Source organism: Neltuma alba, unplaced genomic scaffold (assembly GCF_004799145.2).
Source record: "Neltuma alba isolate B1F8T4 unplaced genomic scaffold, ASM479914v2 tig00007298_pilon, whole genome shotgun sequence".
NCBI lineage: Eukaryota > Viridiplantae > Streptophyta > Magnoliopsida > Fabales > Fabaceae > Neltuma > Neltuma alba.
In genome coordinates this window covers 7284-29095 of record NW_021634740.1, presented here as the reverse complement: position 1 = coordinate 29095, position 21812 = coordinate 7284, and the positions used below count along the sequence as shown (strand labels likewise).

General features: G+C 32.4%; 1 protein-coding gene and 1 pseudogene across 1 annotated transcript; both read left to right on the top strand.

Moving 5' to 3' along the window:
* Positions 1–470: 470 nt before the first annotated feature.
* Positions 471–5233, top strand: LOC114752246 (50S ribosomal protein L1-like; annotated as a pseudogene).
* A 9462-nt stretch (positions 5234–14695) lies between these two features.
* Positions 14696–21348, top strand: LOC114752245 (uncharacterized; the record flags this gene model as incomplete). Its single annotated transcript, XM_028940970.1, is given in 13 exon segments — positions 14696–14950; positions 15852–15985; positions 16081–16230; positions 16333–16446; positions 16607–16911; positions 18506–18719; positions 18874–18963; positions 19088–19343; positions 19497–19609; positions 20290–20388; positions 20487–20534; positions 20643–20753; positions 21283–21348. Coding segments are annotated over 13 exon segments (1953 nt in total), but the record flags the coding sequence as incomplete, so codon positions are not given.
* Positions 21349–21812: the final 464 nt, after the last annotated feature.

The following is a 21812-nucleotide window of genomic DNA, read 5'->3' as shown; positions in this document are numbered from 1 at the left end:
ATTGAATTTTATTTTTTACACAAAGCTCCTGTGTGTTATCTAATTAAGCACGTAAGGTTACGCACGTTATCTAATTAAAAATGAAATATTTCAAAACTTGTTGCATAAATTTATTTATAATTTATATAATATAGACATTTATTTTTATCTATAATTATTTATAATCTATTTGTTATATCTCAAGATAATTGCTTTTTATATATGTTTATAAATTAGAAAATAATTATAATATAAATATTATAACAAAATAATAAAAAAATCTAAATAAAAAATAAAAATATATTTATTAATTTATAATTAGCTCCCTTCTCCTCTCGTTTCTATCCAAACGAAAAAACTTCCCTGTCAGGCTTTCACTCGCTTCACTTCCAACCAAACTGATGATCTCCCGTCTCTTCCCCTCCCCTCCCCTCCCCGTAATTAACCTCCCTGTGGTTCGTGCACACTCGCGCGGAGGCTTCTACGCTAATATGGCGGCCCTGAAGTTGCTTCTCTCTCAAGCTCGACGCCATTACCTCACCAATCATCATTCTCATTTCCACTCTTCTCTTTTTCTTGGGTCTCGGAGATCACTTTGTTCTTCGGCTTCTTCTTCACAGTCCGACTCAAAATCTCCACCCCCTCCAAGTAGGCCCACCCCAACCATTTCAATTCATACCCGGTTAAACCTGAAGAACCTTCACCTCCAGATACTGCTGAATCCTCCGAAGCTCGATTACAAAATCAATCGCCGGCGCCACCACCTCCTCGCTGTCCACGGGGACCGACATTGGCGGAAGATACAGCGGAGTCACGGCGGGCTTAGACGAGGGAAGATATTCGGTATGTAAAGGACGCGCCTTCGATAGCTCCGGTGTCCTATCCTTTGCGAGTGGCGCCGCTTCCTGAAGATAAGACTGCTGCTGGTGCTGAAGCGGGAAAGGATGATGGCGCGAAGGCAAACGAAGAAATTGTGAAAGAGACTAGAAAAATTAGGGCGGATGATCAGTTGAAGAGGAGAGTTATTAGAGCTGTGGAAGAGAAGATGCGGGTACCTTTTCCAACTCTGATAAAGGTGAAGCAAAAGGAGAAGCCGCCTATCCTTGATTTGACGGAGGCAATTCGCCAAGTTAAGGTCGGGTGAAACGCCTATTTTGAATAATTAGTTTTTGTTTATTGCTGAAACATTAATAGATGCACGGGATCAGTTAAGTTGCGTCAGGTTGATATTTCTTTTACTCAATATTCCTCTCTAAACTGGACACTGCAGATGCTAGCTCAGGCCCGAAATTTAGTATTTGTACTTGGTGCTAACAGAAGACGAAAAAACCCTGTATGCTTGTGGAATTTCTATTGCAGCCATAGCTACTTCCATAGGACATCTGACTCGTGACTTGCTAAATCACATGTCATGATGCTATATTTAAAATAATACAAGGTGGCTTTCTCTGTATGCAAGTTACAATCCCTTGTCAATGGCAATATATTAAAACTCCTTCCACGTTGAAGTGGACTAGAGAAGGGTAGCCTGTACGGCTCTGCATATGATATATAAACATTGATGGTCTTCTGGTTTTATAATCTGAAACATATTACTAATTTGCAATGACGATCTGAAGGTTACTGCAATGAGTCATTAATATGCAGATCGAAAGGTGGATCGATTCTACTTATGTATTCTTTGTAATTTACTTTTCTTAGTTATGCAGATCATAGACTGTATTAAATTTTAATTGGAAGTATAAGAATGCCTATGATAGATATATGAATATCAATTTAGACTTTTAGCATTTTCTGTTTTAAAAATAAGGTGATGTTAACCATGACTTAGAATAGATGATGATTTGTACCAAAGAAGCAAACGCATGTACGATACCCTATAATGAGTGATTCATTCTGTTTTTGTTTTTTGTGTTTTTTCAAGTTTCAAATTTTTGGGGATTTTATACTTCCATTATATATATATATATATATATATTGTTCAGGAGCATTTGGCATGCATGGCGATAATCTGCTTTTTTTTTTTTTTTGGGTGTTGATTTGAAGCTGATCATTGGTAACCTCAATTGATATCTTTGATTGTTGTTCAGGCCGACGCAAAAGCAAAATTTGATTAAACCGTCGAGGTGCATGGAAGATTGGGTATTGAATCAAAGCGAACAGAACAGGTATATGCCAATATATCTTAAAATTTTATTATTCAGTTTTGCTTCATTGTATAATACAATGTAAAATCAGAGTTTGGTATAGATACCTCTTAGGCAAGGCAACTTTGACATATTTAACAGGTTGTAGACTCTTTTTGGCTTCCTCTGAAGTTGGGAGCGATATGTTTTGAAAAATTAGTATTTTATGGTTCTTTCAACTGAATGTGAATTTGTAATTATCATGTCATGCTGTCTAGCTGCTATGCACGACTTTGTATTGTCTATAATGACCGAAATGCTGTGATCCAATCCGCTTTTATCGTTACTTTTCCTTTTTGAATTGACAGTCATAGAGTCTGTATGACCTATTTTATTAGGCCATTCTGTTGATAAGTAACAGTAAAAAATTTTCACAACATCGTTTTTTTGGAAGTTCTGATGGCTGTTTGTTTTGAATTTATTATTCATTTTTTGTGGAATGAATCATTTTGGGAAGTTTTTCCCATTAATGCCTCCAAACCTCATCAGCAAAAGTTTCGTTGTTATCTCTTCTGTAACATTTTGTACTCACCTGCTGCAAGCTTTATTACGTGTTATTTTGTTACTCATATTTCATTATGAGATTACAATTTCAACTTTTTGGCAGGCAGTTCGTGGTACTATGATTCTGCCTCATGGCACGCCTAAGGTAATTTATGGTTGTTTATTTATTCATATCGTTGTAGTTATGTCACCTAATTACACACAGTTTCCAGGCCGTCAGTGTTTTTGCAGCAGGAGCTGATGCGGAGGAAGCTAGAGCTGCAGGAGCTGATATAGTTGGGGGTAAAGAGCTTATTGAGGAGATTGCTAGTAATGAACTATTCCCTTTTCCTTACAATTTTGACCCTCACATTGATTAATTTTTTACCATACTAAATCTTATAAAATTGAATTTACAAGTTATTTCTGTCTACATACACATAAGGATCAACTAGGATGTTGTGCCCATTAAGGAAAATACATGACAATATTTTTGTTAGAGTGGTTGTTTGCTTAGTTCAAGGAATGTGTTGACTAATACTGATACTGTAGGGGAGATGCTAATCATGATTGATCGTCTTACTATTTGTAACTTGTTCTTTTGATGCTAAGAATATGCAACCGCTCAAGTACAATTTAATGCATTAATTATTTTTCTATCCAAAAATCTAAAGTATTATTGATCATGTGCTTCTATAGATGGTAATAACAAGCTTAGAGTTGACAAGTGCTTCTCAACTCCAGGAATGGCACCTCATCTTGGAAAGGTACTTTGTAATTATAATGGTTGTATACCTGTAAAATCTAAATCAATGTTTACTTTTTTCTAGAGCTTACGTGAACTATTCTGCAGATAGCACAATATCTTAGAAAACGTAGACTGATGCCAGACAAGAGAGTAAGCTCCTCAACACTTCTTTGTATTTACTTTGCTCTTTTCTTTTTCTTTTCTGTTTTTTTGTTTTTTGGGGTGGTTGAAATGTAAATTGTACACTTTTTTTTTTATTTGTATTGCAAGGCAAGCTAGTGCTTGAAAATTAATAAATTAAACACCTTTAACCCTTGTTGGCTGTATTAATACTCTCTGCAGCTAGGTACTCTGACCAGTGATATTCCTGGGCAGCTGAATGAGCTAAGACAGGGTCGTGTGGACTTTAAAATGGAGAGTAAGTCAATTGTGCATGCGGGAATTGGAAAGGTACAATTTTTTCTTCGGGCTCATGATAGACTTCGTACAATAAGGAATAATTATGTTATGCATTACATGTAATCTGTCATATACTCACAGTGATATCCACAGATAAGCTTCAGAGAGGATCAGTTACGTGAAAGCATAGGTGCATTCATGAATGCTCTCTTGGCTGCCAAGCCTGCTGGCTTAAAGAAGAGTAAGTGGCTCAGTTTTCCTTGTTAAAGTTTAAATATCTGGGCATATTTAACTGCACCCCCATACCCCTCTTCCTAAGGCTTTGATTGGCAAGTGGCTCAATCTGGCTTAATATTGTATTTGATCTTGCTTGAACTTTGGCAAGTGCCTTTTGGTTTGGGAGTGAGCTTATAAAGACTTTGGTTTGGGGTCTGTCTTAAAGACCTTATCTACAACCTGTGACATCTATAGTCAATTATTATTCCATAAGGTTTGCTATCATTTAGAGAAGCTCTGTTTTCCTTGTAACTGTTGAGTCCCAAAACATCTAGAATTTGACTTGCGTTTAAATTTCAAAATGGAAGCTCATCCTTTCCACGAAGGCAAGAGTCTTAGTGGCTCAAATAGCTTGAGTGACTCTTCCCCGTCGTGCTTTTTTAAATTAAATTAAAAGACTGCATTGGCAGGGACCAACATTAGTTTGGTACTGCCATTATTGTTTATGTTTCTATATGATTACCAACTGTATGTTCTAAGTTGACTTCTATCTATTGATCTCGTATCTGTCTTATTTGCTGTTCAGCTTCAAAATATGCTGGGTATGTCCTATCTGCCCATATGAGCAGCGCGGTAAGCTTATAAACCTTTGCCTTATTTTCATTTTTATATGCTGTATATTGTCGATTTAAAGTTGTTAACTATTTCATTCTAACTGGTACTAGTACGTATGCTCCTTTTGCCTGGAAGCACCTAGTCATATCTTAAACTCCATACATCAGCAAACAATTCATTCGTTTGAAGTCCATCGGTTTATCTCCTATTGCCATCGTCATAAGTTCCATTAAAGTGAAGAAAGTTGATGAAAATAACAAAAACCTGTATTTTTGTTATTTATACCTTCTTTTTTTTTGGGGGGTATTGTCAAGATTCTACTGTACTGGAAAAATTTTATTGCTGTTTTCTTTCTTTCTAGTGATTCAGTTGAATGGTAATGTTGCAGATGAGCCCGGGATACCCTGTTTCAATACAATGCTTATCAAGAGCAGCTGATAATTACAAGTCTCTGAATCTGCTATGAGCCTGTTTGTCAGGGCGTTTTGGGAGATAATCGTGCGATATGAACGAGAAATCGTGCGATTGATGAATTCTGATTGTTTGTACTTTTCCATCAAAAGCCAGGATAAGTCAAAAGTAAAAATTTGTTACTTATGTTTTTCAATCGTAGTGTTAAAGGTGGGGAGCAGTTTTTTTTTTTTTTTTAAAAAAAGTTGGGTTCCACCTTTAAGGAATTTTTGCTCCTTTCTAATTCTTATTATAAGATTGAAATAATTAATTTATGAATAATAAAAAATTAGTTAAAATTAATTAAAAGTAATAAATAGGTCACAAATACACTTTTAATTTCAAATACTCCTCTTATCTTATTTATAAGTCAGGAAGGTAAAGTTTTTTTTTTTTTACCTTATTTATAAGTCACCTGTTTAAATTTTTAATATGAATATGCTATTTTATCTTTTATTTATTATAGTGTAAATGATTATTTTTTAAGTGTATATATTAAATAGGGATAAAGTTAGAAAATTATTATATTTTAAAGAAAAATTAATGCAGTTTAAGATTTTTCTTAATATATGTGAAATATATTAAAAGTATCCTATAAATAAGATAAGATGAGTATGCCCTTATGAGTCAAACAATTTATTTACTTTACAAAGTAACTTTTATAAAAGCCAATTTAAATATAAATTACGTTATCCAATTTAATTTTTACCCAATCTTATTTTTCTAAAAGTTGGATTGAAAATAAGTTTTTTTTTTTTACACAGCTAATTCAAACAGATCTTATGATGTGGCGTGGGGCAATTATAGGCTTCTGTCATCAATCTGAGTTTTGATCGACATATTTTGGATTTTTTTTCAAACTTTCTTCATTTCATTATTGATTCTTTGAGCTCAACTTCCATTTTTCCCAATTTGTGCAAGCTTGTAACATATTAGGCTTTTATTGTAGTTTCAGAATTACCCCTTTGGAAATATAATGTCAAGATTGAAAGCAATTCAAAGGGACAAGATATTGAATCTTGCAGTTTTGGCTATCTGATAAGCCACTCTTGGCGCACGGATGCTATCATACATAAAATTTGCTTGGTTTTTTTTTTTGGACCATGAACTGAAATCTTCTTGGCTGCTTGTTATAATTATCATATGTAAAATTGAAAAGCCAATTTGATAATCATTTTTAACAAAGTTGGGAATAATGGCAATCATACCTCTACCATATATAACCGGCGAAAAGCAACCTGTTAGACAGCCACATGGATTAATAGAATAATTCCAAGTGGGTGTCTAGAGTATTATAATTAAAAAAACTGTTTTTTTTCACACACACGATTTTCTTTTATAAATACTATAAAGGGTTAATGTAATCTTTGATATCTTAAATTTGTCCTTATTTTGATTTTGGTTTCTCAAGTTTCAAACTATAAGTTTTAGTTCCTGAAAGGATAAAATGATCCAAATTTTTATTAGATTACAAAGATTAATATTTTAAATAAAAATAAACATGAAAGACTAAAACTAAAATGAAGGTAAACTAACAGAACCAAAAGTTGTACTAACTTTGCTACAAATCATATAGCTTTCATGGCGTATTAATAAATCTCCTATTATTTATTTAGGTACACAATATCATCATATTTTCATTCATTTTTCCCAAATAAATATGATGTCATATTAATTCTGAAATATTAAATTACTTAAAAATTTTCATACTTTTCACTCATGATATAATTTCCTATTTATATATATTAAATTTCAAATTTAAAAAATTTAAAACATAGCATCTATAACTTTCCTCACCCACTAAAAATATTCATTTGGTATTATATCTATATTATTCACTTTTCCTAGGCCGCGAGTACAAAAATGAAATATTAAATTAAAATTTGCCAAATTTCCCTACTCTTTCTATTGTTATTTTAACTTGTCATCTATATTTTAAATATTATATTAACAAAAATCACAAAAAAATCAGAGTACTTTTCAAAATCATGAATAAATCAGAAATATTTATTTATTCCCAAACACCTTTTTAACAAGTTTTATTTTGTGTTTAATAAATTAATTAAGTTTGGCCTTGATGTAATCATTTTAATTAATTAGTTTATATCCACCTCAAATTAAAAATAAACGTATAGATAGGGAGAATAATACTCTTCTTTTTACAAGCTTAAAAGTCACAGAGTACTTAGAGATTCCCCTTATTGAATGATATGTTGGATTTAAGGACTACGACAGGTTTTTTTTTTGGGCCAGTCTTTAAAAAGAGTTTGACTGTAATCGAATCAAAAAGGAAAAAAAAAAGAATCGCAATCAAATCTCACAGAAGAAAAATAATTAACAAAAGGTCCTAATAACAACCTCAACAACATATAATAACAAGTCTTATAGTGGAGATTACAACTTCTAGAACTTATTTTTTAATTTTTTTCCTTACTTGAGACCTCATTGTAATTCTCCCAAAAGAAAAATTAATGATTTTGTCGCTATCACTTTCAATCTAATATAATCTTAATAACAAATAACTAAATAATTATTTGACGTGACTAAATAAATTTGATCATTATATTATGGTTAAATCCATAGTTAAGGTCAAATCATTTTGTTATAGTATTTAAGTCAATTCTGACAGGGATAAATTATGCGATTAATCCAATTTAATATTAAAAACTAACCTTTCACGTCACAGTTGAAGAATTAACAACTAACATCTATGATCAAATTCTTCAACCTTGGGCTTTATTGATTCTCCTTTCTTGTGTTTTTTTTTTGTTTTAAAATAGTTTGCTTTATTTAAACGAATTTATTCTGAATAAAAACAAAGAAAATATTTCTAATTATAAAAAAAAAATTAGGCCTAGTTCTAAAGAACTTACAAAATCAATGCTTGTTGGTATATTTACTTATTAAATCTTGAATAAATTGAGTTGTTAATTTCTAAAGAACTTATAAATTTTGGAGGAGGATTTATAATTTATCACACTATTTTAGTTTACCACTCAACTTGTATGAAAAGCACATACATCTGTAAACAATCAAAGTGGTTGGTTAAAATAGTAATTTAATCTTTTACAGGGATAAGAAATAACATTAGTCCATTTGTACCTCTCTGTCTTTTTTTTTTTAAATAAAATTTTTTTCTGACCAACCTTTTTTATTATTAGACCTAATCCCATTGGTCCTGACCAACTAATATGGGCAATATGACTATTTTTTAATATATGAAAAACAACATTATTCTCCTACCCTCTACACTTGTTCGTTTTTTTAACCGGAGTCCTACCCTTAAGATATCCAAGACACCTCAAGAAAAAAATTAGGGATAAAATTAAATTTAACCGTGCATCTACATCTATTGATTAATAAATCCATCCTAAGAAATATTTTTTATTCATATTATTTGACCCAAAAAATTATTCTACCATTCTTTTTTAAAATTTAATTAACATATAATAAATTTATAACTCATAACTAATATTGAGTAACTAATTAGAGTGACACATACGAATTTAAAAGGTTCATGCCTCCCCAAAGAGACTATATGCATGTTTGGGTGTAAATGGCGGAAGTTAAAATTTTGGAATATAATAATTCAAATAATTATCTTGATGACAAAAGAGATTATGAAACAAACTTAAGCTTTAATGAAAGCCACGTCAACAAAATTAAAAATAATAGACTTTCTAAACAAAGAGACGTCTTTGTGTTTAAATATTGCCGCCCACATCTACTATTCTAACTATTATTTACAAGACAATTCTAACCATCTCATCAGAATTTTTTTTTTTAAAAAAAAAGATAGTTAAATCATTACATTTGTTTGAAAAAAATTTTTTTCTAAATTTATCCTTTTTTTATAATCATGAATTTTATTTTGAGAAGTGAAAAGGAAAATTTACATCAAACTTTAAATAGTGACAATTTTAAAATAATGTAATTAACATTCCACTTGGTGACTTATAATAAAGACAAAACATTCCTTCTACAAAGTACCTTATAATAAGGATTAGAGGAAGCGTGTCACATTCAATTACAGAGAAAGTATTTTAGATCCTAAGAGAAAAAGAATATAATAACTACAAATTCTAACAACAATGAGTAGTAAGGATATTCTTGTCATATCCTATATCAAAACCTGTAATTACTTGTTATGGGATTTTTTTTTATAATCATATTTCTTTATTAGGATCACACAATAAGTTTCCTATTAATTATTAGCCAATTCCTCGCCATAAAGCTTTTGCCTCGTTAACATAATTACCAAAATGTGGTCTAGGGGATTCAAAGCTGACGATAACTTTTTTTAAATTAAATCCTATGTCCCTATGACCTGCTAGGAAATCATCTGAGGGTTATTTCTAACAAAAGAAATTAGTCCTTTATAATTTTAGCGAATCAAGATTCAAATTCTCACTAAAATAGATGTATAAAATAGGTGTATATATTTTGTACCAAACAGTATTTTAAACATAATTGCTTTTAATAAAAAGATACATGTACTTGTGTAAAAAAAAGAAAAACAAAAGAAAGCATCTATGACGTGTTGCCAATTACTAATTTATATCCATTCTCTGAAATTTTAATCCTTTTAATTGAATTACATTTAATTTAATTTTGTCTTTTAAAATAATTTTTAAATGTATTTCATGGATAAATGTGAATATAAATAATAACAAAAAATCGTCTTGGAGTTCTCACTCCCAATAAATTCAAAAAGAGCAAAACTGGAGATGTAGAGAAGGGGCAAATTAGAGTTGGTAAAAATTTTGAAACAACATTTAACGTTCTAACGGAAGATTGCCTTCACCAATCACCACCCATTCACCACAACTCTTTTTGCCCAATGTGATAAGGCGCTTTTTCACCACAAGTCAAATAGCCGGCGCGGGGCGCGGGGCGCGGGGCGCCGGGGGGGGGGGGCGCCGGGGGGGGGGGGGGGGGGGGGAAGAGTTGATCCAATTATCCAAACGAAACCCACATTTCACACTTTTCGAAGTATATCTTACATTCAAAACGTGAATCCAAACGATGTCGTAACACCGCCTCAGCACAATTTCCTCCCTAAAGATTCCCGAAAATCTTTTAATATATAAAAGAAATTGAGGTGAAAGTTAATGAACTTCATGTGTTGGATTCATGAACAAGAGAGTCAAATAGAAGTATAACTAAATGCAAAAGTCTCAAACTAAAACGCAAGTGATAATGCAATTAAAATGCCAATCTAAAATATACGTGACAGTAGTTTTATAACCTAATGACATGATGCGTGAAAAGTTGGATTGAAATTTTCACGCTGGTAAAAAAAGAAGAAGAAATTTTAACATTTGTCCATTACTGCTAAATTCTTTCTTGCATCTCTCTTCTTGAATTTTGCCTCCTACTGCAGCACATCATATTATTTATTTCATTGCTCATATATACTTGTGAGGTTTTGATCGAAAATCCCACCTCATTCATTCAGTCTTCATCGGAGTTTTAGAAGCCATATTTGATTTCCCACTAGTTCTATGATGACAAATTACAAACCCATCCACTGAAACTAATATTATGGTTGATTTTTTATATAAGAGTTAGTTGACTGATTTAAGTAGATTTAGTTGACTGATTTAAGTACATTAAAAAAGTTTGTTAAATTAGTTATTTATAATAGATAGGCGTTACTTCCCTAGAATACCATTGTTAATACTAACATGTATTAGTTAGAACTATCATTTAATGAAACTTTTAACATGTGCTGCTACTCCAATTATTATTTTCTTAAAAAAAAAGATAAATATAAGAGATAAAATAGATTGAGAACTTATATCTAAAACTAAATTAAATGTCAAACTGACATTTCTATTAAGGATGAGAAGTAGCATATGGATCCATCAATGATGAAGTTGCTTCAAAAATGATGGAAATTAAATCATTTCTACCGCTAGTCATCAAGATGCATCTTTAACAAAATCAAAGTCATAAAAACATGCAGAATCAAACATTGTAAAATTTAGGGGGTATCATTCACCATCTATCTTGCCATCTTTCCTTAATAAAGTTAAGTAAACATGAAGAGGGAGAAGAGGAAGTAGAGCTTTGAATAAATTCATAGGAGAGGTGACATGGTTGGACCCCCAAAAAATTGTTTGGAGCCCTTAAGTTTGAATATGAAGGAAGGAGGAAGTAGATATTGACCCTAAAAATGAAGTCAAATGTAGATATTGACCTTGAAAATGAAGTCAAACACATATGAGAAATCAGAAAAGAGAAGAAGTAATAGTAATCAAAAGAAGATGAGGGCAGAAAAAATACTACTTTTGGTCATTCATATAAGGTTAGACAACTAATTCGTGAATATTATAAAAAATTAGTTAAAATAGTTATTTGTAATAAATAACTGTCATCTTTTCTAAAATATCCTTTTTAATCATGTATATTGAGAGAGTTCTTTTAATCATCATAATGACTACTTGGATACAAGAGATAAGATTGATTGTGGTCTTATATTTAAGAGCAAATTGAATTTCTAGCTAATTCTTATATTAAGGATCAGAAATAGTATATATATACACCAATGGTGAAGATTAATGGCAATGGTAGTATTGAAGTTTTGGATAGGGATATTATTGATGAAATTAAATGAATTCTTCGAAGGGATTTGGGAGGTTGATATGATTCTCGTTGCAAGAAAGAAACCCTAAACCCTGAAAAGCATTATTCATTGTGGTTTTTAGCATGTACTACTCTAGAGATGAAGATCTAGGAAAGCAAAATGGTGACAGGAATGAAGCATGAGCTTTGATTGGAAAACAAAACAACAAAAGATGAGCTATAACAAAGAAAAGAAAACACAGCATCTTTGTAATAATAACTAATACATGATGGGAAATATGTGAGAAAGAATTAAAGAAACAAAGTTGTCAACTTTTTTGTTTATCCTCCTCTATAGTTTAAAAAAAAAAACACAACACATAACACATAGAGAGAGCTTGAACTCACCCCTACCATTCTAGTGAGTTTGATGGCTTAAAAAGGTTGATGGTTACCAAACCAACAAACTTATTTAGGGATTGTTTGGCTCATTTCAAAAGCACTTTTTAAAAGTATTTTTATAAAAATTGAGACTTCCACATATTTATTTTATATACCGTAAAATCATGATTTAATTTTTCTCTAAATACTTGCTTAAACATATAATGCAAAATAGGCATGTAACAATCATAAATCTCTACTTTGCATTTTAATTCACTTAAGTGTAGTTATAAATTTCTTTGCGTTATTGTAGATTTTTTCATTGTTGTAGTAAATTAGGTGAAAATATGAGAAATGAGATTTTCTGATGTGTTGCAATTTGTAAATTTGTTATTTGCAGTTGTAAACAATTCTTCAGTAATCAGAGTTTTGCTCAGTGGCTGGGGGTCGCAATTCTGGCGAATGGCAATGGTTGAAATTTTTATAAAGAAAAAATGTAAGGGGACCAATATATTTTTACTCACAAAATTTAATTTTATTTTTGTCAAATTTCAGAATTTATGGAGGCAGATGAAAATTAACCGGCTATAAAGGGGATGCGGTGAAATTCTCTCACGTCTCTTAACTCTCTGCCATCAATGTCAAATATTTTTAATTTAATCTTTCTTCTGATGAGGCGCGAATTATCGGCCAGGGCATTTCTAGCGCCGCAACAAAATTCTGCCGTCGTAGAGCACTGTACTCAACGTAAAGCTGAACTGAACGAAATAAGTAGGCCCCAAGATCTCTCTCTGTAATATCCTAAAAAAAAAAAAAGTAATTGAAAAATAAAATAATATAAGATAATATAATATAATATAATAATATTATTTAAAAAAAAAAAGTCAACTTTCCACCGAAATTGGTGGAAAGTTGGGGAAGGGGGCGGTGGAAAGTTGGGGGTTGGGTTGAAAAACCCCTCCCCCCAATAAATGAGCAGGGGTGTTAAATACACCCCCAACAATTCATTCTTTCCCCCACGGCAGGCGCAAGAGAGAGAGAGAGAAGAAGAAAAGAGAGAAAGAGAGGGCCGAAGTGTGTGAGCGAGAGAATCATACCGGTGAAGCAGAGGGCAAGCTTTGAAGATATTTTAGGTACATGAAATTATCTCTTTTCATCAAACTTTCTTCATAAATATTTCTATATATTTTATGCTTCCTAATAGCAGTATTACCATAGTGATTAGAGAAAATTTTGAGACTTATATATAATCTAAGTATTGAGTTTTTACAAAAGATGACTATAGAAATTTAGAAGTAAATGAGTTGTTAATTTTAATCGGTTTAGATTTCTCGATTTGTTGGTTTTTAGTATTTAAATAAATTTTTTCTAGTTGAAAAATCTGTTATATATGATTTATATTATATTTTTACCGATTAAATTTAAGTTAAATAATTTATTTGGATTGTTTGATATATTATTGAGATTTTAATCGGTTTGGATTGGTCCATTTGTTGGTTTTAGTGCTTAAATGGATTTTTCTAGTTGAAAAATATGTGATATATGATTTATATCATATTTTACCGATTAAAATTAAGTTGAATAATTTAATTGAGGTGTTTAACATATTATTAAAATTTTAATCGGTTTATTTTTATTTATTGGGTGACTGGAGGTTTTAAAATAATTATTGTAGCTAAAAAGTTTATTATTTATGAAAATATATATATGGTAGTTATACCATTAAAGTTTTGATTAGATTATTTATTTATAAATATTTGAAATATTATTGAATTTTTGATAGTTTGATTTTGAGGTTTAAACTTAAATGAGGATTTTTAGAGTTTATAAAATAATAATTTTATATTTAGAAATTGTTGAAAATCCTTTTTATTAAGGTAAATAATGTGGAGGTGGTAAATAAATAATTTGGGGTTGTTAGAAATTTTAAATTGTTGCTAAAATACTTAATAATTTTTGGGTTATGAGAGTTGCGAGAATTTAGAGTAAAAATTTAAATAATATAGAGAAGTTTAATTAATTAATTAATTAGTTTATATTAATATGTGGTTATATTAATTGTGTAGATTAATTATTGGTTGAGCAAAGGATTGACCTTGTGGTAATCCTTAGTATTGCTTTGGCGAGAGGTAACCACTTTCCACTTGTTATATATTGCCACATAGGGCTCATCTACTATCATGATGTAAAATAATACTTTTAATTACTACTATCTGGTATGATAGGGCCGTGAGGAGGTCCGAGACATTTTAGACTTTGCGTATTACACTGATTTGATAGTGTTGATTTTTCACTAATGGGCTCTATGACTTATATTAAAATGTTTTATCAGTTCGTGTGTTTAAAAGTTTAAGTTTGGTTTGGGCTAACGGTTGAATGATATTTCTGGACTTTGAAAGTCTAAGGCCCAAGTGAACGATTGATGTGGCTCGTAATATAAGTTTATTTCTTTTAACCATGATAGCGATTTTAAAATTTTAAGGTTTCTTCTTTTCTATCATGGTTAATCATTCAAATAAATTGTTGGATTTAATCTAAAATGGTTTTGAAAGAGCGGTTGTCACACTCTCGACTTCTCTTCGCCACAAATATATTCCCCGAAAATGCAGAGCCTCAACTCTGAAATCTCTTGACAGAGAGATCCAACTGGGGTTCTTTGATGCTTCTTTTTCCATGGCTCTCCTCACTTTCCCCCATTTTCCTTCGCTTTCCTTCTTGCCGAACGCTCGGTCCTTTTCTCCTACTCAGTGCTATTGCTCCTTGTCAAGGATAAGAATGACGGCAAGTGGCAATAGAGATCACAATGGTACAGCCATTCTTTGGTTCAAGCACGACCTCCGTGTTGATGATCACCCAGGCCTTGTTGCAATGTCTAAGTTTCGGGCATTGGTTCCTATTTACATCTTCGATCGCCGAATTCTTTCCCGTGAGCGTGGTTTTTACATTCATTTCAGACTATTCTATTATGTGACGTTGTGTCAAAGTATCCTGGTTTTCTATTGGTCCCACTGATCTTGGTATGGGCCTTGAGTGTGGTAGCTAGTGCTGAGTATGATTGAAGTGAACTAATGGAACCTGAAACACTTTTCATTGGATTAAAGTTAATAGGGGTTCTTATCAGGGATTAATGTATAGTTGTCGGAAGTTTAAGTCTTAAGTTTAGTTATTTTTAGTGATAAAGACGTTATTGCAAGATCTAAATAATTCTTGGAAGATTTTGTTTGATCATTTTGGTGAAGTATGATCAGATATAAATGAAGCAGGATTAACTGCAATGATTAACACTTTAGAGGAGCCTATGCGCACTATGAGCAATTCGAACATTGAGAGATGGAAATACAACTTTTGAGATTCTAAGAGATGATAAATATAAGCAGGATAAGAATTCTAAGTGCTGCATTGACATAATTTTATTATAATATACGTGCAGCTCTATTTATTCATTTAGTTATTTTGAAACAATTTATTTAGTGTTTTCCAAGTTGCTAGGTTGTAGGATGGATTAGTGGTTTGCTATTAACCTAAAAGTCCCCTTGTGATCTGATGCATTCCGTTGGAGGTCATACAAGAAATTGTTTTAAATTCATCGCTCTGCAGCTTGTTTGGGAAAAAGAAGATTCAGATATTATTGGATATCTGCCAATTAATTCTAATCGCTCACAGTATTGTTGATTAGTATGATTAATCTATAATGGTGTTATTGAGCATACAATTAAATCCTCTTTTTTTTTTCCTGGTCAGTTGTATTATGCTGTCTTCAGTACAAAATGACAATTGCTTGCTTAAAGTTAACAAATAAAATATGTTGATCTAAAATAACTATGCAGGTTTTTCTGATGAAGTATTAGAAATGGTTTTGTTTGCCGTGAAAGACCTAAAGAAGTCATTGAAGGAGCAGGGCTCTGATCTGATGATCAAGTTTGGCAATGCTGAGAGTGTTATGTAAGAACTTGCAAGAGAGGTTGTTGAATTTTTAGTTTGATTTATGATCCAGGCAAAAGGAGAACTCAAGGACTCATCAGTTCCTTTTGTAATTCATAACCGAGGATGGAACAGGTGAAAGCTACTTCTATATTTTTGGAAGAAGAGGTAGAGTATGAACTATGCTTAATGGTGGATGTTGTCAAAGAGCAGTTGAAGTCCATGACAATTTTAGAGGGTAGCTTGAGGTTTGAAATGTGGCAAACTCCATTTTATGACATAAAGGTAATTTTTATTTATCTTTGCCTTTTTCCTTGGCATGATTGCTTGTTTGAAATGTTGAGTTGATTTTGGTATATAATTTAGTCATATTTAATTGTTTCTCAGAGCTTGTAAAATCTTCCTTCATCATATGATAACTTCATGAAACTCCAATTACCTATAACAACACCAATACAGCTTTTAAAGTTGCCTACAGTTGAAATGGAACTGAACTGGGGTAAGTTTGTTGTGGACTTCTCTTTCAATGATTTTAGTTCCTTATATTCTTCTTTTGTATGATTAAACTACAATGTTATATAATTAACCTTTTTCCTGACTTGCATACTTTCCTTCCTTTTATTGTGTGGCCTAACTTTTGTGACTATTGTTCATTACGTTAGGTCCTCTTCCCTCATATGATGATATAAAGGAATTTATGGGTATCAATGCAAAAAAGTTTAAAAAGAATTGGACTCAAATCAAGGAGACATCTGTTGAAAATTTATTACAGAGGAGGGAGTTAATGACTAGCCATAGAAGTGAAAGAAGCTCAAGTTCCCAAGACACGAAAGCAAGGACAGTACATCAATCGGTTTTTGTCACTCAGAAAGGGAATGTTGTAGGCGGTAGAACAAACAATGTACTAAATGCATTGGCTGCATATTTGCGATATTTGGAGGGGACAGCTCGGGATGACTGGCAAGAGTATGTAGTGACTAGCACTTGAAATATCTTTCAATAGATGTCTTTGAGTTTTGAGTTTTGGACTGGAGGGGAAGTAAAATTCAGAAGCGCATCTTGTGCTTTTATTGAAATTGTAAGTATGATGTCTATAGAGTCTAGACCATCCTCTACACACATTCAGTCTCTTTTTAGCCCAAGAATTTGAAGTTATGTTTGGTATTCTGTTTCATATCTTCCCTGCTGCCAATCTGTTTTCCTTAATTTTGTATGCTATGCAATCATCCTTTCCTCCAAAGTGACATCAATAATCCATCCCATGGACAATTGCAGTTGTGCTTGCTTGAATTGTCCCTAAAGCTCACCAATCCCAAAATCCTATTCCCTCTTGTCCTGACAAGTCACAAAACCCAAACCACCACTGAGTTGACCCTAAGTCTATCTAGCCTGCACACTGCTCTTTCTTGTCATAGACTCAGTAAACCTTTACACCACCTGAGGTAAACCCCTTGATTATGTTGTATATTAGTAATATTATTAACAGAATAAGTCAGGGGTAGTTGTAAGCAGCACTGAGCTTTGGTTAGCATAACAGAATAAGGGGTAGTTGCAAGAGTTAGTTGGCAATTAGCTAACAGAGTCATTGTGCTGCCTATAAATAGATGTAAACACCTACTTGTAACTCAGATTATGACGTGAATGAATCACAGTGCCCTGTTCTAATTTCTCTCAACCCGTCCCTGTTCTTTCTTTACCCTCTCAACCCTCTCTTCTTTTCTGTCTTCCTCTCTTTGCCTCTTCTCTTCTCTCTTTCTCTCTCCTGTCAGAATTACAATCCTAGAATAGATTCACCCTTGAAATTCTGATTTTCAGTCTACAAACCCCTAACTCGGTTGTTATCCTGCATCGCACTTTAAATTTTGCCTCTCCCCAAATTGCCATCGGACAGAATCTTGTGGAAACTGGATTGCAGTTTCTTGTATTTGTAAAATTCAATTTCCTAAGTTGCCAACCAAATATACTTATGGTATGTGTTTTTCTTTCTAATTTTCATGTATATTTTTATGGAAGTGTTACTGTATTGAAATAAAGAACCTGCACTGTTGGTCTCATTATTTTCATTTACATTCTTTCAATCACCTGTTTTCATATGTTCATTAGTCATTTTCACCTCTCTTTTATTGTGGTCCACACCTGTGTGTAATTGGATGTGGATTTTTATTCTGACTTTGTAGCATTGCCAAAGTTTGTGTGAAGTGTTCCAAAGCTGACGAATCTTATTCAGAATTTTCATGTTAAGTGTTAGCTCTTTTAACAAAAACAGGAGACATTTATTCTTTTCTTTGTATTACGTAATGTATGAATTTTTTTTCCGGTTATGCTGAGATTTTAAAGAACTTTAGTCAAAGCGAAATTTTTTCAAATAAAAATTATTGCATATTATAAATTGTAATTATTCATTAATTAAGATCTCCTTCTTAATAGCTTACGAAAGAGTTGGTTTGGACGTAGTACAATGGCATCATGTGATGCATATTGTCAACCCTACTTAATGGCATAAAGCTTTGGTTGTTGTCATTGCTCTTTATAAATTTTTCTTTAAACTTAATTTGTATAGGGTACATGAAAAAGTACATGCTGTCGAAAGTCGTGACAGAGCATCATTCATAGGACTCTTCAGTGCTGCCCTATGTCTTGGCATTATATCCAGAAGAAGAGTGCATTTTGAAGCTATCAAATATGAGAAAGAGTGAAATGCAAGATTTTTATCTCCTTTTGGATATTCAGCAGCCACAATTGTAGCAGCGGTTGATGCTGTGTGTTCAATGGAGGTGCTAATTTTTATTGGTTCTCTCTCGCTTTCTGTCTTTCTTTGGATAAATTAATCATTCTTATACACTAATTGTTATGTCGGGATGTTTTCCTTGAAATTTGAATTTACGCAATAAGAGAATGAAATGTTTTCTTATTTCCTTTTAGTGTCAGTGGTATTGGCTTATAGCTTTGAGAAGTCAGGTAAATAGTGATGGGATGCACTCAAGGCGGTTATGGAGATGGAATGGTTACCTTATTCAGGTTCACAATTTTGAGTTCACTAATTTCTTTATTTTCTTGTTCAAGTGAGTAAAGCATTTGAAATTCTTGGTGTACCTTAAATATGGATACATTAGGTTCAATGTTGTTTTCTCTGTTTTATTAGTATACAGTTGCAGGTGAAGAAGGTCCTGCTGTTCTCCTTGTTCATGGTTTTGGTGCTTTCTGGGAGCATTACCGTGACAATATAAATGTTATAGCTGGCACTGGAAATCGAGTATGGGCAATAACATTGTTAGGATTTGAAAGATCAGACAAGCCAAATATCATCTACTCTGAACTTTTGTGGGCTAAAATGTTGAGAGATTTTATCGCTAATGTTGTGGGAGAACCAGTCCACCTTGTTAGCAACTCAATTGGTGGTATGTTTTTAGATAAATTCACACCTTTTGGCCATATGCTGTCAACTTCCACCCATGTATACTACTTTTGTCTCTCTTTTAAATCAATTGCACCAGTCTATTCTAATTTTTGTTGATGGGTTGATTTCTTCGATGTTCCTGTGTTCTGTCCAGGTTATTTGACTGCTATTGTTGCTCGAAGTTGGCATGCCTTGATCAAATCTGTTGTCCTGATTAATAGTGCGGGCAATATCATTCCAGGATATAAATCAGTACCACTCTCTAAAGTATGCATCTTTGAGAATGAGTGAAATTCCATATTAATACATGTAAAATATAAAATGGTACTTTGTTTAATGATTTTGTTAAAAAAATCTTACAACTGATTCTTCTAGCTATGGTTAAATCATCCTTTTTCAAGGCGTTATTTACTCATCACAAATGTACCTTTGTTATACAAATTACTAGAAAAAAGCACCATTGTTATGCACCTCAATTTTCTTATTGTAAATATGATTTCATAGAGAATAAACATTTTCATAAAAGAATATCTTAATCCACTATGATAGTGATTGATTTCTTAATTTTTCAAACCTACACATCTTATCGAGATTTGGAAAGGGCAAAAAAAAAACTGCAATGAAAGAACAAGGTGAAGTGATGAATTTCATTATAGCTGTGTAGTTTTCTTGAATATGTAGAACCTGTTGAAAGTGCAATATGTGGAACCACTCGAACGTGCTTTATATAACTGTAAATTGGTCCTAAAATTGGTTTTTTATTGATTAACATTGTCCCTGATTATCATTGAATGTGAGCTTTACATCAAGCTCTGCTGCGTTTTTAATCTATCTCCAAACTGCTCTTCATCTCTGGCTCTACAATGTTGATATTAACTGCATTGAATAGCATGATTGTTGGATTAATAAATTTAGAAGCAATTTGTAAGTGATTACTAAATTTTCAGGATAGACAAACTTCAGGGGCTTCCTAGTTGGGTTCTCGCCTTCTATTGTTCTTCCTGAGGCTAAGAATTAAAGACCTAGTTAAGAAGTATTATCCAACTGTAAGCATGCTTTTGTTATGATTTTCTAAATTTGGTATATTGGTTTTCTTTGTTGGTCTTGTTGATGATGCTTGATTCTCTGGCATTTTATTTTGCAGAGGCTGGAGAGAGTCGATGATTGGCTCATAAATGAAATGCTAAGAGCAGTATCCTTTACTTCTAAAATTTTCTTGTTTCCTTTTTTCCCTTTTGGTTAGTTTTGATAACCTTATAATGTGCATGTCTATATCTGTTATCCGTGACATGTTTGCTAGTCATTTGACCCTGGCGTCCCTATGGTCCTAGAAAGTATCTTCAGTTTCAATCTTTCCATCCCTCTTAACTATCTTCTTGAAGATGTTAAGGAGAAGGCTCTAATTATACAGGTATTCTGACAATGAGATGTTATTTCGGCCATAACTTGAAAAATGAAGTTAGGGGAGGCTTAAATACACTTTTGTTTTTGCTAACTTGTTAAATGTTTCTATTAATTTTCCTTATTAAAAAAATGTTGTTTTCAATTTCTTTTATATTGTCATTACTGATGAAAATTTAATGATGAACTTTATGATTTGTTGACTTGTAATTTATTTACTTGACTTCGCCAAGTCACAAGTCGGGAAGGAAATATGACAAAGGGATAAAATTGGATCATTTCATAAAGAAGTCAAGATGGGTTGCTTTTGAACTGTAGGGAAAACTATTAAGGTCTGGCAGCAAAAATGCACACGATAAAATATTATGATATATTATAAATTTATTGATGGAGACATGGTAGTGTGGGATATTAAGTCTTACATTAAGTAGTATGGGATGCTCAATGGAGTATTTAAGCAGGTTAGTTTATTTTTTTCTGTAGGGTCATCCCACTCATACTACCATCATTTATCTTGTGAGATGTTTCTTTATTGTTAGGGCATGAAAGATCCACTTTCCGACTCTAGTTCCAAGGTGGCGATGCTCAAAGAACATTGTGATTGAGTTATAATTAGGGAACTAAATGCTGGTAAGTGCCATCTTAAACATCAAATGCTTTTAACTAAAATTCCATATTCTCACCTATGTTTCTGACCGCCTAACTTACATGACATTACCGGCCATTGTCCTCACGATGAGGTGCCAGAACAGGTGAATCCTATCATTTGTGAGTGGATACTACATATGGAAAGTAAAATTTTAGCAAACTGCCCATTGTAGTATCCACTTGCGGGCCCATTAGCTGTATATATATTATTATTTATTACTGGAAGATTCTTGTGTAGATTTGGTGTTGATGCACCAAGCCTTTTGTAGAAAAGTTGGCTCTTGATGTTAGTATTGTCGGAACATCATTCTTCAACGAAATCCATTCAACAAGTTTATTTTTTTTTTTTTTCCTTTTCTTTTCTTCCGTTCTTTTTTAGTTCATTTTTTCTCTTATTCTTTCATTACTTTTTCCATAAACT